Source organism: Anneissia japonica, unplaced genomic scaffold (assembly GCF_011630105.1).
Source record: "Anneissia japonica isolate Jap-2015-1 unplaced genomic scaffold, ASM1163010v1 scaffold426_len1935630_cov189, whole genome shotgun sequence".
NCBI classification, from domain to species: Eukaryota; Metazoa; Echinodermata; class Crinoidea; order Comatulida; family Comatulidae; genus Anneissia; species Anneissia japonica.
In genome coordinates this window covers 787,320-801,508 of record NW_022713172.1, presented here as the reverse complement: position 1 = coordinate 801,508, position 14,189 = coordinate 787,320, and the positions used below count along the sequence as shown (strand labels likewise).

The window sequence follows — 14,189 nt, the reverse complement described above, 5'->3', positions numbered from 1 at the left end:
GTCCATCGCAGCTATAACGGCACTACTTTTTGATGCGTATTTCCTCCGTTAATATGAAAGCTTCCTCAGTTTTTCATGGTGCGGCAGAAAACGGGTCATTTAGCTATTAAGCCGTCCTCTGCGCTGCATACCTTGCATCGGGCATTATACTCACAAGACAAACATTGCGATGTGTGCTTCAGGGAGGTTATTAATTAAGTTTGCGATCAATCCAAGGAGGATGTGTAGTAGAAATTCTCGTTGGTCTATCGTTTCAAGGATGGTCGGCTTTCATTGATGCTGCACGAGGCCAAGTCCTATTATTCAGTTAGCACATTATACTATTTCCGGATCAAATAGTAAACATCAAATTCACGTACTACTACACGTCTACCTGCTTTAATCAGGGCTCAGTTAATAACGATGACGAATCAATTGATGTAAAAGTAGCATACAATTGTATATTTTTATGTCATATTCTATTTTGAGCAGAAATGCTAATAAAATGATAATTATTGATAATTTCATCAAGAAGAGTTCTTTCCTTTTCAATATCTGATAAATATAAGAAATTTTGTGTTAGAATACACATTTAATGTGATTTAATGGGTATTTGCATGTTTCCTTTCAGTTAAAGTAACCAAGAAGTTTCGGGTACAGTTTTTATCCCAGCATGCACTGCAAACTTCCTCAGCTCTGTCCAGTCTATCAAATTTTATTTGACAAAAACATGTGACATACCTAAATATGGTCATGATGACATCACATCATGACCATATATAGGCACATCATGACTATATGGAAATATAATTTTTTTTGTTAAAAAAAATTTGATAGTCTGGACATACTGTATACTGACATACTGCTAAAACGAGAAAAAAAATGAAGAAAATTTTGAATATTTTCAGTGAGCCTAAAAATAGAATGGCTGCCATGCGGTCAGCCACGAATTATCACTGGCATATCTGTTACTACAAGATGGTTGATACAGTCACAATATCTGTGGAGCATGCTCAAACCCAATCTAGCAAGAACACGTTTCTGCACACTCCTAACGGAACAAACAGGATACATGAAGAGGATCTTACAACTTAATACTATAGTTTAATTTATTTCAGGGACACCACTGCAAATTATTAAATTTGCCAAATAAACGTTTCAGCATTCCTTTGCAATAAACCGACCCACTCCACCATATAGTGCATTCACACTATAGGCAAGGCCCTTTTTATACCATTTTTAGCAAACCCGTAGGCTACCAATAATGATGATCGAATAAAAATAAAATTCTATTTTTGGCCAAGTAGCGCACCCTCTAAAAAAAATAAAAATTTGAAAAAAAAAGTTTTTCTTTAGTTTTATGCCCGCCGCTGTTTTGAGATCTCTAAATATAAAGTCGGCCACTATACTGTGCCCGACAGCTGTGGCCGACAAGATGCTATGCAGAACGCAACAACGCCCGTGCAATGGACTGTTTTTATCGACGATCTGTTCAGACTGCCGAAAATTAGCAGACAGCGTTGCATCGCCTCCGTCTAGATGGTTTTGGAAAAAACTATTTGCTGAATAAGAAAACAATTTTAATTTTGTTTTTTGCCCGCCCTCTTCTATCGATCTTTCATCACGAATCAAGGTATCAAAAAAGTCTCACTTAAACATAAAATTATACTATATTTATTGTGGAGTCAAACAAAAGAATGAATCATAACATGATGGTATTTCTAATGTAAGAATGTACACCTACCTGTAAGATAATCAGTAGACATTTGTTTCATATTGTATTGTAAAAATTATATTTCATAGTTGCTAAACAAGGTTACAATGGGAGAGGATGAACCCCTCAAAATGTTTTTCCACAAAAAAAAAAAAAAAAAAAAAAAAAAAATATATATTATTATTTCTACCTTGTAAATTTACAAAAATATATCAGATACTGTAACTACTATAAGCGAGTGATGAAATTGTGTAAATAACCAATGTCACATGATACGCAATCCACCAATCAAATGACAAGGATCTATTTATCGATATGTGTGTTATGATGTAGAACATTCCCACAGACAACTTCAGTATATGTTGTAAAGTTGCTGAATGCAAGTCCATCTTCTTTTAACTAATAAAAACATTGTGTATAGGTGAGGGTGTGCAATGAAACAAAACAAATGGAACAAAAATTGCATGGATGGAACTAAATATTCATGAGTGATGAAATGGTGTAAATAGAGACAACAGTATTATGTGCCTTATAAATCCATTGATTGATTGATTGATTGATTGAATAACCATATGTCACATGATATGAACACACCAATCAATTGACAAGGATCTATTTAGGTGTGTTATAAGTAGAAAACTTCCACAGGCAACTATAGAGCTCTGTTTCATCCAATGTCCGAGGTAATAATGTGAAATGCATAGAGGCCTTGTTGACACAATGTGCCATATCAAATAGAATAGAACATACAGTAATTAACGCTACATACCATGGCTGTATTCTGTAAATATATCTCGTGTTCATCGAGATTGCACTGCAGGCGGTGTTCAAGTAACTTCTTGAGCGATGACATTGGTTCTGCGATGTCCATCATCTGTGTAATTATGTTGCTAGGCATTGATGGGCTACAGAATATAATTCAAATCACAGTTAATTCAGATATATACTGTAAAATTTAAATACAGATCTCCCTCCAATTAAAGACCACTAGGACCAAGGCTTTCATGGTCTTTAGCCGCTCTGGTCTCTAACTAGAAAAATAGTAAACCATACAGTATATAAGATTTTAAAAAATGGTGTTTATCTAGGGGCCAGACACAAGTGGTCTCTATTTGGAGGTTGCATTTTGGTTGGAGAGCTGTAATTTTATTATAATATCAAAAGGGTTTAGGAAAGGTTATTTCAATTATTAATTTAAAAGTATTTCATTTTTAATAAGTTAAATGCTAAAGTGCATTGAAACTGAAAACATTATTGCATTATTTGCATAAATTTTAATGTTAATACCTGAGCAAGGTTAACCTCATTATGCAGTACAATCACCTCACAATATATTTATGGATGATAACAGTACAGTTTGAGATGACAACATTGATCACAAATGTAATGTATTTTTATAAGCTACATAAAGGGCGGATGGGTTGTTCGAAGCCAATGGCCTCAGTTTAATCACATTATGTGCACTTTGAGAAATGCCAACGTCATTGCGGCACTAAGCATTGTGTTCTGCCGTGGGTATTGGTGCTCCACAAATTACTACTGATTGATTGATTTATTCGTTTTAGGGTTAAAATTTTTTTTGATGTTTCTTGTTAACACTAATAGTTTCTTTGCTTAGACTTCCAAACAACATGTTTTCACCATAATTTTAACCCCAAGCACTGTATAGAAAATTAATCAACATACCATAAAACCTCGAATTGAAGCCCTGGGCTTGTTCCTATTTTTGCGAACTTTGGATGGGCTTCTCTTTAAGATGGGCCTCTTTCCAAGATGGGCTTCTTTTCGAGATACTTTTGCAAAAGTAAAGGTGGGGAGAGGGACTTCTTTAAAAATGAATGCTGTAAATTTTGGGAATTTACTATAAAAGAATAAATACCTGGGCCAATGTAACATGAATCTGTATCATAGAGTGCATTTAACTGGTACTGTGCTATCTCTGAAAAAAGCCCATGTGCTATCTTGAAAAGAAGCCAATGGGCTTTGTTTTGAGGCTACTTTTGCAAACTAAAGAGGGGCTTCAATTTGAGATGGGCTTCTTCTCAAGATTAAGCCCATTGGGCTTCAATTAAAGGTTTTACGGTAATAAATGTATTCATAGTGTTTTGCGTCAGAAGATTAGTACATAGGAATGATATTTTTGCCCTAATAATATGTTCCTAAATATTTACAAAATATAGTATTAAACACATTAGAAAATATAATGTAACAATAAAAGAATTAAACTAACACTTGACTAGACTCCAGAGTCGTCTTTGATTTCTTAACAGACCCATCCCCTGGAGCGTCACCCTCATCCGCCGATCTCTTTGACATGTTGTGTCCCGAACTTCTGCGACCTTTTTAATAAAAGTTATCCTGAGAAGACAAAACAAACCAAAACTGGAATAAAGGCATGTTTGCATTTAACTAATTTTGACAAAGACTAATGTTAACTACATCATTTAATTTATTTATTCATGTGTTCCTTATACAGGGTTTCCTCTTCAGTAAAATATTTTACTGTTCTCCAAAATGCACTTTGACCTCTAAATTGTAACATTGTTCACACTTGGATTATAAAAAAAAAAAAACAGATCTGGGGCGGATTTAGAGGGTGGGGGGGCCTAAGCAGGCTTTTAGCCCCCCACCCCCTAAAATTTCATAGCCATTTCTTTTTAACTGCTTTTTGAAGGTCCAAATTAAAATATTGTTCAATGTTTTCTTCACACACATCATATTTATGAGCTTAACATTTTACAGTAGTTGTTTTTCAGTGATAAAATAAAAATGAAATACGTCTTTTAACCGATCAGCGGACAAAAAATGTAGCTAAAAAAGCTGCTTTTGCCTTGCCTTCATGCTCAAATCTCGAAGCAAAGGACGTTGTGTAGCGGTCTCGACGTTTGTATAATACACGAAACTTTTTGTGTCACACGGGTTTGTGTTCTTGTCTAGTCTTTCCTTGATTGCTTGCGGTCAGAGGTATTTGAATGTTTGTAAATAAACTAATAATAAACTAAAATTTTTGTGTCAAAGGAGTCGTTCTTGTCTAGTCTTTTCTTGATTGCTGGCGGTCAGAGGCAGGTATTTAAACGTTTGTATGATACACTAAACATTTCGTGTCGAGAGAGTTGTTCCAGTTTAGTTTTTTCTTGATTGCTTGTCGTCGGATACTACTACTACATTTAAAACATATTTTAAGGGGAATTCTTTTGTCGTCTGAGGTTCTCCTTAACATTATCAAATTTTACCTTTAGGGACAGTATTTTTATTATGGAACTGTTTTCACCCTCTTCATTGTCTTATGTTCCCCATGGCAACCCTTTCACCAGGATTTTTAAAGAAAGGTGAAATTTCAGAAAATGTCCTCAAAATTTTAAGGGTGGTGCACAAAATTCTAAAGTGTGGATACAAACAATTGCTATATTAGTACATAGCAAGTGACAAGCTAAGTCTGTTATTGACCTTGCATTTACATTAATATTTTTTTGAAGCATGGTTCCAATATTTTAAACATGGCGTATAATTTGCCTTTTTAATATTTTTATTTAAATTATGTTGTTTCTGTGAGTATCCTACATGAAAAGATATTTTTATCTGCCATTAAAGATCCTAGTTAATCGTTTTTCATATTATTAATTTATTTACATATATTCTTGTTATAATAATGATTTACTATAAATATTGTTTAACATTTACGGAAATAAATGTTGTTTAATGAATGAGTAATTATTCAAATCCACTTGCACTTGACAACAACTAGGCATCAGTTATTATTTTTCATTGTGTCTACCACATATTTCTTCTTCAATTATATACAGATACTAAATAAAAACTCCATTGTAAAAGTATATTTATTCAGTTTGTTTTCAACGTAGTACTATCATATTGTTTTGAAAGCTTAATGCAGTCACTATAAACAATATTCGGATTTCACATCTAACCAGACTTGCACACACACGTAGATAGACCAGGGATTAACACGGATGGAATACTTATACACGTACCGCCATTTTGACACGGAGTTGACCGACACCCTATGACAGGTGAAGTTGTCGGCTGTTGGGTTGGTGACTTTGTCGGCTGTTTGTGCACTAAGTGCAATAAAGAGTGAGTAACCTAAAATTAGGGCCTGGAACCCAGGCTAGGCAAACCATGGAAGAACTCGTCTGGTCGAATTTTCTACATGAAGCTGAGTAGACACAGTTTCGTACACGAACGCTAATTGGTTGGCTTGCCCAGTGCATAGCACATGGTTGCTGTTTCATGTACACAAACGCTAATTGGTTGGCTCGCCCAGTGCAGCGCAGATGGGTTTAGTTTGTCTCAACAGGCCCAGACAACACCACATCTCTGTTGTTTAGAATAGGCATGAAGGGGAATTCCCAAGTTATACCTTTGTCGTATAGGTAATCATACAATATTTTCATGTTCTTTATTTTAGATATCAATAAAAGATATACATTAAAGTGATGAATTAATACACTAGACACATGGTTTTATTTGAACACTTTATTATGACATCGTAAAGTGATGAATAAAAACACTAAACACATGGTTTTATTCGTAGGCCTAGGCCTAGAGGCTAGGTCTAGTCTAGGTATCATCGTTCGTTCGTACATACGTTTATTGGGCGTTACGTACGTATTAGGTCAAAGGTTACCACAAATTTAACCCAACCTCTATTTTACGAATCCCCCGATTTACTGTACATACATACATCTAATAGCTAAAGCGTTCAGCTACCCCTCTGAACCCAATCTTATCGGACGGAGACACCTCTTCCCAAACCTAGCCTCCGCAGGCACTTGGAGGCACTTTACACATATACCTATAGCCCCCACTAACCAAAACTTCTGGATCTGCCCCTGCAAATATAGGTTTTACTAAGCCTGACTGAGGTTGAATAGGACTTGGTCAATTGATGCATGTGGCCAGTCTAACCACAGATATATTCTGTGAAACGTTCAGCAGTGTGAGGTAGCAGCACTCGCAAAAAATACCCAATTTGCACTGATTCGCATTTGAACTTTTCTGCTTGGGGCAAAAACTGCATGGTTAAATTCATCTCGGACAATGGTTAAGATTTCCATAGAGAATGTTACTTGCATGCTGTTCACACTAGATTTTTTTGGTCAAAGCGAGCAGGTGCAGGTTCAATTTGACCAAAAATGTCCAATGTGAACATGGTTTAATATGCAGCTTTTATGGTTTTACAGATTACATTCAGAAATTGTTTCGCATTTCTCAGCCTCTTTGTCACACTATTGTGAACAAATCATATTTTTTCGTAGCATTTATATAGAAAATGAATAAAATGATTAAGAAATATTAACTTAAAAAGTGCATTATTCATCATTCACAATGAGAATATTAAGTCAAATTGATTTTATTCATGAGAAAAAGAAATTGGGTGTATGCAGGATTTCAACCCAGAACCGTGTGATTCGAAGGCAATATTATTAACCACTACACTACAGCTCATCTCATACAAATATTTAGTCGTAACAATTAATTACACTAGCCGCCATCAGGAGGATACTCAATGATGATGGTCAGTGCAAGTAATCTCAGTTAATGTAAAAACAACTTACTACAACCACAGATCTTCACACTCTAACAATAACAGATACAGTAGTATAGTATTGTGGTACTACCACTTTAATGTACAGTTAAAAGCATTAATTAGTTAAAAAACACTATCAGTGCCAAGTTAATGAACTGAAAGGAAGAATTTGAAATAAATTGTTTACATTGCATTTGTGGTTTACCTTCTATGGACTCAAAAAGTACTGTATTCATTTAGCTTTTTAAAATTAGAATTAGAAAATGATAAGACACATACATAATATTCAATATTGTTCATTTTTGCAAACTTAATTTGCTGAAGAAAGGATTTTTGTAGCAAAAGTCCTCAAATCAGCAAAATGTCTAAATGTTTAAATAAAATAAATTTATCATAGTACAGTACAGTAATATCAATCTGATAACTACTGTTTACTTTGCATTCTTTACAACCATGTCATAGGATCTCTCCGAGGCCTAAAGGCGCCCTCTTTTTTTACTAGTTCAATCACAATATTTTTTTAATCAGTTGATAAAAGTATTTTTTTTTTTATAATCTGCCACCTGTACTGTAGATGAATGAAAGAAAAATGTTGCTGATTAAAAAAAAAACAAATAGAAATTGTTTTTTTGTCCATCTCTGATATAAAAAAAGTCTTATGCAATAGAGATTAATTACAATTATAATACTGTAAAGGTTGGTATATTGGTATACCGGTAGTGCAATAAAATAATCAAGTTATCATAGCAATATTTAATTAAGTATTAAAAATATTATTTTCAGACCACAACCTACACATTAAAATTTAGCACTATGATTAAAATATTAATCGTCAAATTTATTTATAAAAAAATTCTGTCTAACTTACCAAGTCAGTGCACGAAGCTTGTGAATATGAAATGAACGCAAGGTCTATCGTATGCAAGTGAACATTCAGGACTCGGCAAGGCGTTATCTACTGTACAACACGCTTTCTAATAATTACCCGAAACTGATTGATGACTGTGCTAATTTCAAAATCCTCTGGAGGGGGTAGCGCCACAGCATGTAATGCTTTATTATGGCACTTCCTAAACATTACTCCAACGCCGTGTTGCAGGCATGTGTGGCTTATCTCGTTAGCGTTAACTCTGAATGTTGGCTACCACCAATTATAAACAAGTTTTTTTTTGGTTTTTTTTTTATTTATGACTCTGGGTGTGGGTTAATTTTGTCCAAGGGTATGCAACTTATTGGATAGAATTTCATCTATTTGCTGTCCAAAAGTAAAGATTTTGTTTAAATAGGGTAAAACAACATTCATATTGACTCTGAATCCTGCCCTTTCATTGGTTGATTGATTGATTGACTTGGTTTAATAACCATCAATGTGTTAGATATTAAAGTTGTATGTTTAACAGGAAATATATTAAAACCACGACCTGTAAATAGCTCATAACAAAATTGCAAATTTATCAAATAATATTTCCATCTCATAATTAGCCTTTTCAAGGACAATATGGAAGAAAAACATGCTTTAATTATAATTTTTATCTGGAGCAGTCTTAAGGGCTCAAGCCATTTAAAAAAATAACAAAATGACTTTTTCTTTCACTACAAAAATCCTTGGCCAAGTCAAAAAAAAAAGTAGTTCCTTGTCCTAATATATATCTAAAAAAAGAGAGAATGAGGGTACTTTTTTTCTTTTTACTCTGAGATGGCAAAACCAAGATGGTGGATGGGAAACAGTTACTACTTTCTCACTTTTAACAAGTAGACACATTGAAATCAAATAAAAGAAGCACTAGACAATGGTATCATAATATATGTATCCCTAACCACAAACAGATTATTTTGTAAAATAAAGTAAATAAAAAAAAAATTTGGTGAGGCAGAGGAATTTGGATACGCAAGGATACGAGAAACTAAGTAATTTTTTTACTTGGCCTAATATAAAATAGTGATGGTCTGCAGTATGCTAAATAAGGCGGGATTTTTCTTTGTGAATATTATTGAAACATTTTATTATTGAAATTCATAAAATTATACATACTGAAAGCAAAATACAGTATACAGTACTGTAAGGTATTGTCAAATTTTTTATTTTTATACCTGCATGGCAAAAACAAGCCAAACCCGTCACTCATCGCAAATCATGTTTCGAGATATTGGCCAAAACATGCTGATGTTTTTGAAATCTACTTTATTGCACTAAACTAAACTATATCTTGTCCACATATCAAGCGCCCTGAGCATCTTGCACTAGATGGATACATGCGCTATATAAAACTATACTACTACTATTATTACTATTATTATTATTATTATTATTATTATCTATAAATCATGATATGCTGATATTTTTGCCATTTTCAATGTTAAAACAACCATCATAAACTTTGAAGGCTGATTTCTCAAATATTGTTCACTTTGAATAGCTGTATGTTTAATGCTTGTAACTCCATAAGGAATTGTCAGATTTAAATGATTCTTTTACCAATTTAAAGCGCTCATTTTCATCTTTAACCCAGTATTAATAACTAAAAATTGATTTTTGCAATGAGTGGCTGGTTTGGCTTGTCTTTGCCACATATAAATAATTGTTTATTTTTACTAGGTTCAACATTCCTATGAAATATATGAAATCCACAGTTTTTCATTGAAGTAAATGAGCTTTTATCAATGCAATCACAAGAACATCACATTCTTTATATGACCACACAATAGGATCTCAAGTGAAAGAACAAAAATTCCTAAAAAATCATAGATATTTTAAACATCCAAATAATATATATTCAATTTTGATGTCCACTGGGATTTTCTGGATTACATATTTTATGGCGGACACTACAAGAACAGAATTTGAGGAATATGCACAGTCATTCATTCATCAAATAAAAATGAAAGTAAGGAAAAATTATGTAGTAATTTGCAGACCTGCCCATCAACTCAGTACATGTTATCTTCTAGACACAAATTAGAAATTCCAACAATAAAAGACAAAAAAAAGCAAATGTGTACACTTTTTATAGTGAACTGTAAAGTCAGTTTAAGTAAAACAGTATCTGAACTTTGGTGACATAGCCAGTGAATGTAGACATTTATATTAAAAAATAATTGTGTTTTTGTATTATTTTTCTCGTTTAGTCATTTTTCTTTCTAATTTTGTCTCTTGTAGTTTGTGAGTTCAGTGTAAAATCAGGTTTTTGATATTTATAAATCTATAGTATTAATCGAATAATAATAATTTGCTATTCTTTGCAATCCTTACAAAATTTGCAATCCTTACAAAATATTATTAGTAATTTTTAATTTAATGCAATTTTCAATAATTGTAACAATTGTTTATATTTTTGTACTGAGTTTTGAACAATGAATGAATGGTCATCATTGTCATACTACTAAAGCATTGAGCACAGAAAGGCAGGCCTATTGCCATCAACCCATCCATACGGTGTAATACAGAGGCAAACAGCGGCCATTAAAATAAACAGTTACTGTAAGCCATACGCAGTGGCATCACGCTCGGGCGCTGACGGGGGCGGAGCGCCAGGGCCCCCAGGCATGAGGGGCACCGACATTGTAGTATAAAAAAATATAATACCATAGTTTCATTCAATGGGGCCCCGACAGTTTTAAACATTGAAAATACGCTGGCCTGGCATCATCGTACAGAAACCGCATTATCTCAGGGCTAAAGGCCAACTCAGACAATGTCGGCCGACGCAGCCCGACGCGATTTGTTGTCGCGTCAGGTCTGTGTGAGTTGAACGCAGACGCGATGGTGTGCGTCGGGGGCAGTCGCGTAGTAGAATATTAAACGTGTTTAATATTTCACACGACGGCTTAAGGCTGTCCCCGACAATAAATCGGGTCGGGCTGCGTCGGCCAACGCTGTCTGAGTTGGCCTTAATGTTAATGATCGCTGCAGGTTTTTTGTTTATGTTGGGGTTGTCTTGGGAACCACACCTGATCAATGACGCGCGTGACCAGTTTGCATACCAGGGGCGGATCCAAAATTTTTCAAACAGGTGGGGGGGGCACAACATATTCAGAATAGATAAGTGAGAGCACTAATTTCAATATGCCTTGAAATTTTTTTAATTTAGTGGCAAAACAGGGGGAGTGGGGGAAGTTTCCCCCCATGCCCCTACTGGATCCGCTCCTGTATACATTATATTAAAAATGTTTTGTTTCTCACTAAAATATTCTCTGTATTTATTTACACCTATAATATAGAGTACATATGCCTACTGTATGCCTATACCAGTTCCTAACGTTGGCCTATGTTATACTGTATGTTGGTTTTGTCAAAAATTGTCAGTTTCATCACTCATGGAACATTCTATGTTCTCTGACAACAGTTCGTAAAGGCTACAAGCTCTGAGCACAAGGGGGGGGGGGGGGGGGGGGGGGGGGGGGCGAAGCCACCTCGTACTCCCACCAAGCGTCTTCATCCCTTGGACCCCGACCGGCGCCCTACACCGCCCCTTGACCCCAGCGTCTGTTCTACAATACTTACAATTATTATGGTAGCATCATGTACTGTAGTATACCAACCAGTTGCACAAACATTGTGAATGTGTTGTTTTAGCACTGTGAAAAGGTTTTGTACGGAGTGGAGACGACCTGATGTATTCTCAAGGAAAACATATATGCTGATTGCATTTTCAAATAATTCCCTGGGGAGGGAACGAATCCCATACCCCTAGGGAGCAGAGTTTTCAAAAATCTCACATCTGCAAATTTGTCTAACTTTGATTCCCTGCAACTAAAAATTGCGTACACATCAAACTGTAAAATAAAGACTATATAGGATATCTCCTGCACAAACATTTACGCAGGCGTAGAAATTTATCCGTGCCTTTCGAAAATATTGGCCAAAACGGGAATATTTTACAGGAAAACTGGAGTGTACTTTTTGACGTACAGTATCCCTATTCCCTACTAATGTTCTAACACTTCCGATTGCATTGGGAGTGTCTGCAATGCAAACCGGTATTATTAAATTCTCCCAAGTAAAATAAATCAAGTAGGTTTCCAGTGGGAGTTTGTGTCTACTGCTTTTCATGTGTTTTTTTTTAACTATACATTCTTGAGGGCTTCGCCAACAGAACCAATTTAAAAAAAAATTAGGCGACGCCCGAGCACACAAAAACCACCCCCCCCCCATAATTAGTAGGCTTATAGCCTACTAGTCTCGTTGGAAGACCTAGCCTAGCTACACTAGCTGGGGCTAGCAGTCGACGATGTACTGTACGACTGACCAGCAGGCCAATGACAGATACTAGAATATACTAACCTACACTGAACTGAAGCAAATGTCAACTGAAACTAAACGGAAAAAACAGACCCAAAATGAAATGTCAAAACAAATTTTCATCTACCGTAATAATACTTCTTTATTTAGTAACATATTACATCAGGTTAGCTCTACCTAGGCTTACAAATTGTCAAATTTAGTGAAATCAAACATCTAGACCCCAGGTATTCAAACTTTTTAAGCTGGGGGCCAGTTTCAATCTGTTGAGCCCAGCAGCAGGGTGACATAAATTGTGTAATCTGTACTTCCAATTTTTTTTCTTTGTCAGCCCCACCCATTTTCTTTCATAGCGGTGGATTCAAAATAGAAGGGACCAGGGAAGAACATTGACAGAACGGGAAAAATTACTACCTCAGCCCCACTATGGTTGGAACTGAGGTAAGAAAATTTATGACTATGGGACCTCTAGATGGTCGGAAATGGCACTCTGGGACTTAAATTTGAGTAATAATTTTCTTTTCTTCTCCATTTATTTTAAATTATTTTTAATTCTGAAAAAAAAAGCCTTGCACTCCAGATTCTCCTACCCTGCCACTAGAAATTTCCCTACCTCAAAAATATCTATTCACCAGTTGTTGGGGTTGACATAAACACATTTTTAACATACAGTACAAACAGTTACCTCTAGATTCCGGGAAATGGCATTTTCAGACTCAAAGATAAGTTTTTAAAGCAGTATTTTAAACAGAAAACATGCCCCTGAGCCTACTGGCGCCACAAATGGTTAGAAATTGCATCATATCAGCAGCCCACTTAATCCATTATCCCCATTTTAGCCTCTTCTCGCCATGTCAATAAACTACGCCACAAGATACATTGAGCTACACTAAAAAAAAGCCATACTGTTGTAAAAAATGCTAGATTAGGGGTCCCTACAGCCTACAGACAGTAGGAGGTGTTCTATTTAAGTATCGGCCGGAAAATGATTTATTTTTAGCAATGTTGCGCGTGCCAGAGTTGGCCCTAGACACGCCTAAAGGGCCTATTCTTTCTATGCAAGGCTGAGTCTTTAACTTGGCTAATAGGCCTAGGGCTAAAACTCTCGTCCTAGGCCTAGCCTAACTCAGTAACTGCGTTCTATGACTGGATCTGGATCGAAAAGGCCAAACAAGTAGGCCCTAGGCCTTAGGTAGGAGGCCTAGCCCAGCTAGGCCTAGGCTAGGCCTGGGCCTAGGATAGCTAGCCTGGTCAGAATATACCATTGTTACACCAATCTGAGGTTGTACCTCATGCAATGATTATAATTTACCTCCTTTCTTACAAACGCCGAAATACCAAAATCTAGGCCTATCAATTTCACATAGGCCTATGCTCATAAATACTGATCCGGAACGAAAACATCCAAGTTCTGCCCTGCTACGATATTTTTTTTTTTGTTTTCTCGTTGGTACGACAGAGGGCGGTTGTCAATAAATTTAAATTAAAACTGTAAAAATAATGTTTCGGCCGGGTAAAGGGCAGAATTAATTTATTACAGGCCGCCCTCCAATTCGAGGCCCTTCTAATTCGAGACCACTTTTTCGAAGTACCAACTGACCACCTATCTTTCAACACTGAGCACACATTTTGAGACCCCTCTAATTCGAGACCGAGACCACCATGACCATTCAAGACCACATTATAAAATAAAATCAGATTCAATTTTT

At 35.6% G+C, this 14,189-nt stretch overlaps 1 protein-coding gene across 2 annotated transcripts in view; it reads right to left on the bottom strand.

Annotated features, from left to right (window-relative positions):
* The window catches only part of LOC117108334 (GA-binding protein alpha chain-like), a 29,041-nt gene extending 15,123 nt beyond the window's left edge, over positions 1 to 13,918 (bottom strand). The window contains exons 1-3 of one of the 2 annotated variants that reach the window (XM_033250320.1): positions 13,793 to 13,918; positions 3,924 to 4,051; positions 2,463 to 2,598 (exon numbers count right to left, since the gene is read on the bottom strand). In XM_033250320.1, the coding sequence (XP_033106211.1) occupies positions 2,463 to 2,598; positions 3,924 to 4,009 (222 nt within the window). In that variant the 5' untranslated portion in view covers positions 4,010 to 4,051; positions 13,793 to 13,918. Of the gene's footprint in view, positions 1 to 2,462; positions 2,599 to 3,923; positions 4,052 to 8,109; positions 8,847 to 13,792 lie in introns of those variants that run through there. The other variant, XM_033250321.1, reaches the window with a different exon arrangement.
* Between the last annotated feature and the right edge of the window lie 271 nt (positions 13,919 to 14,189).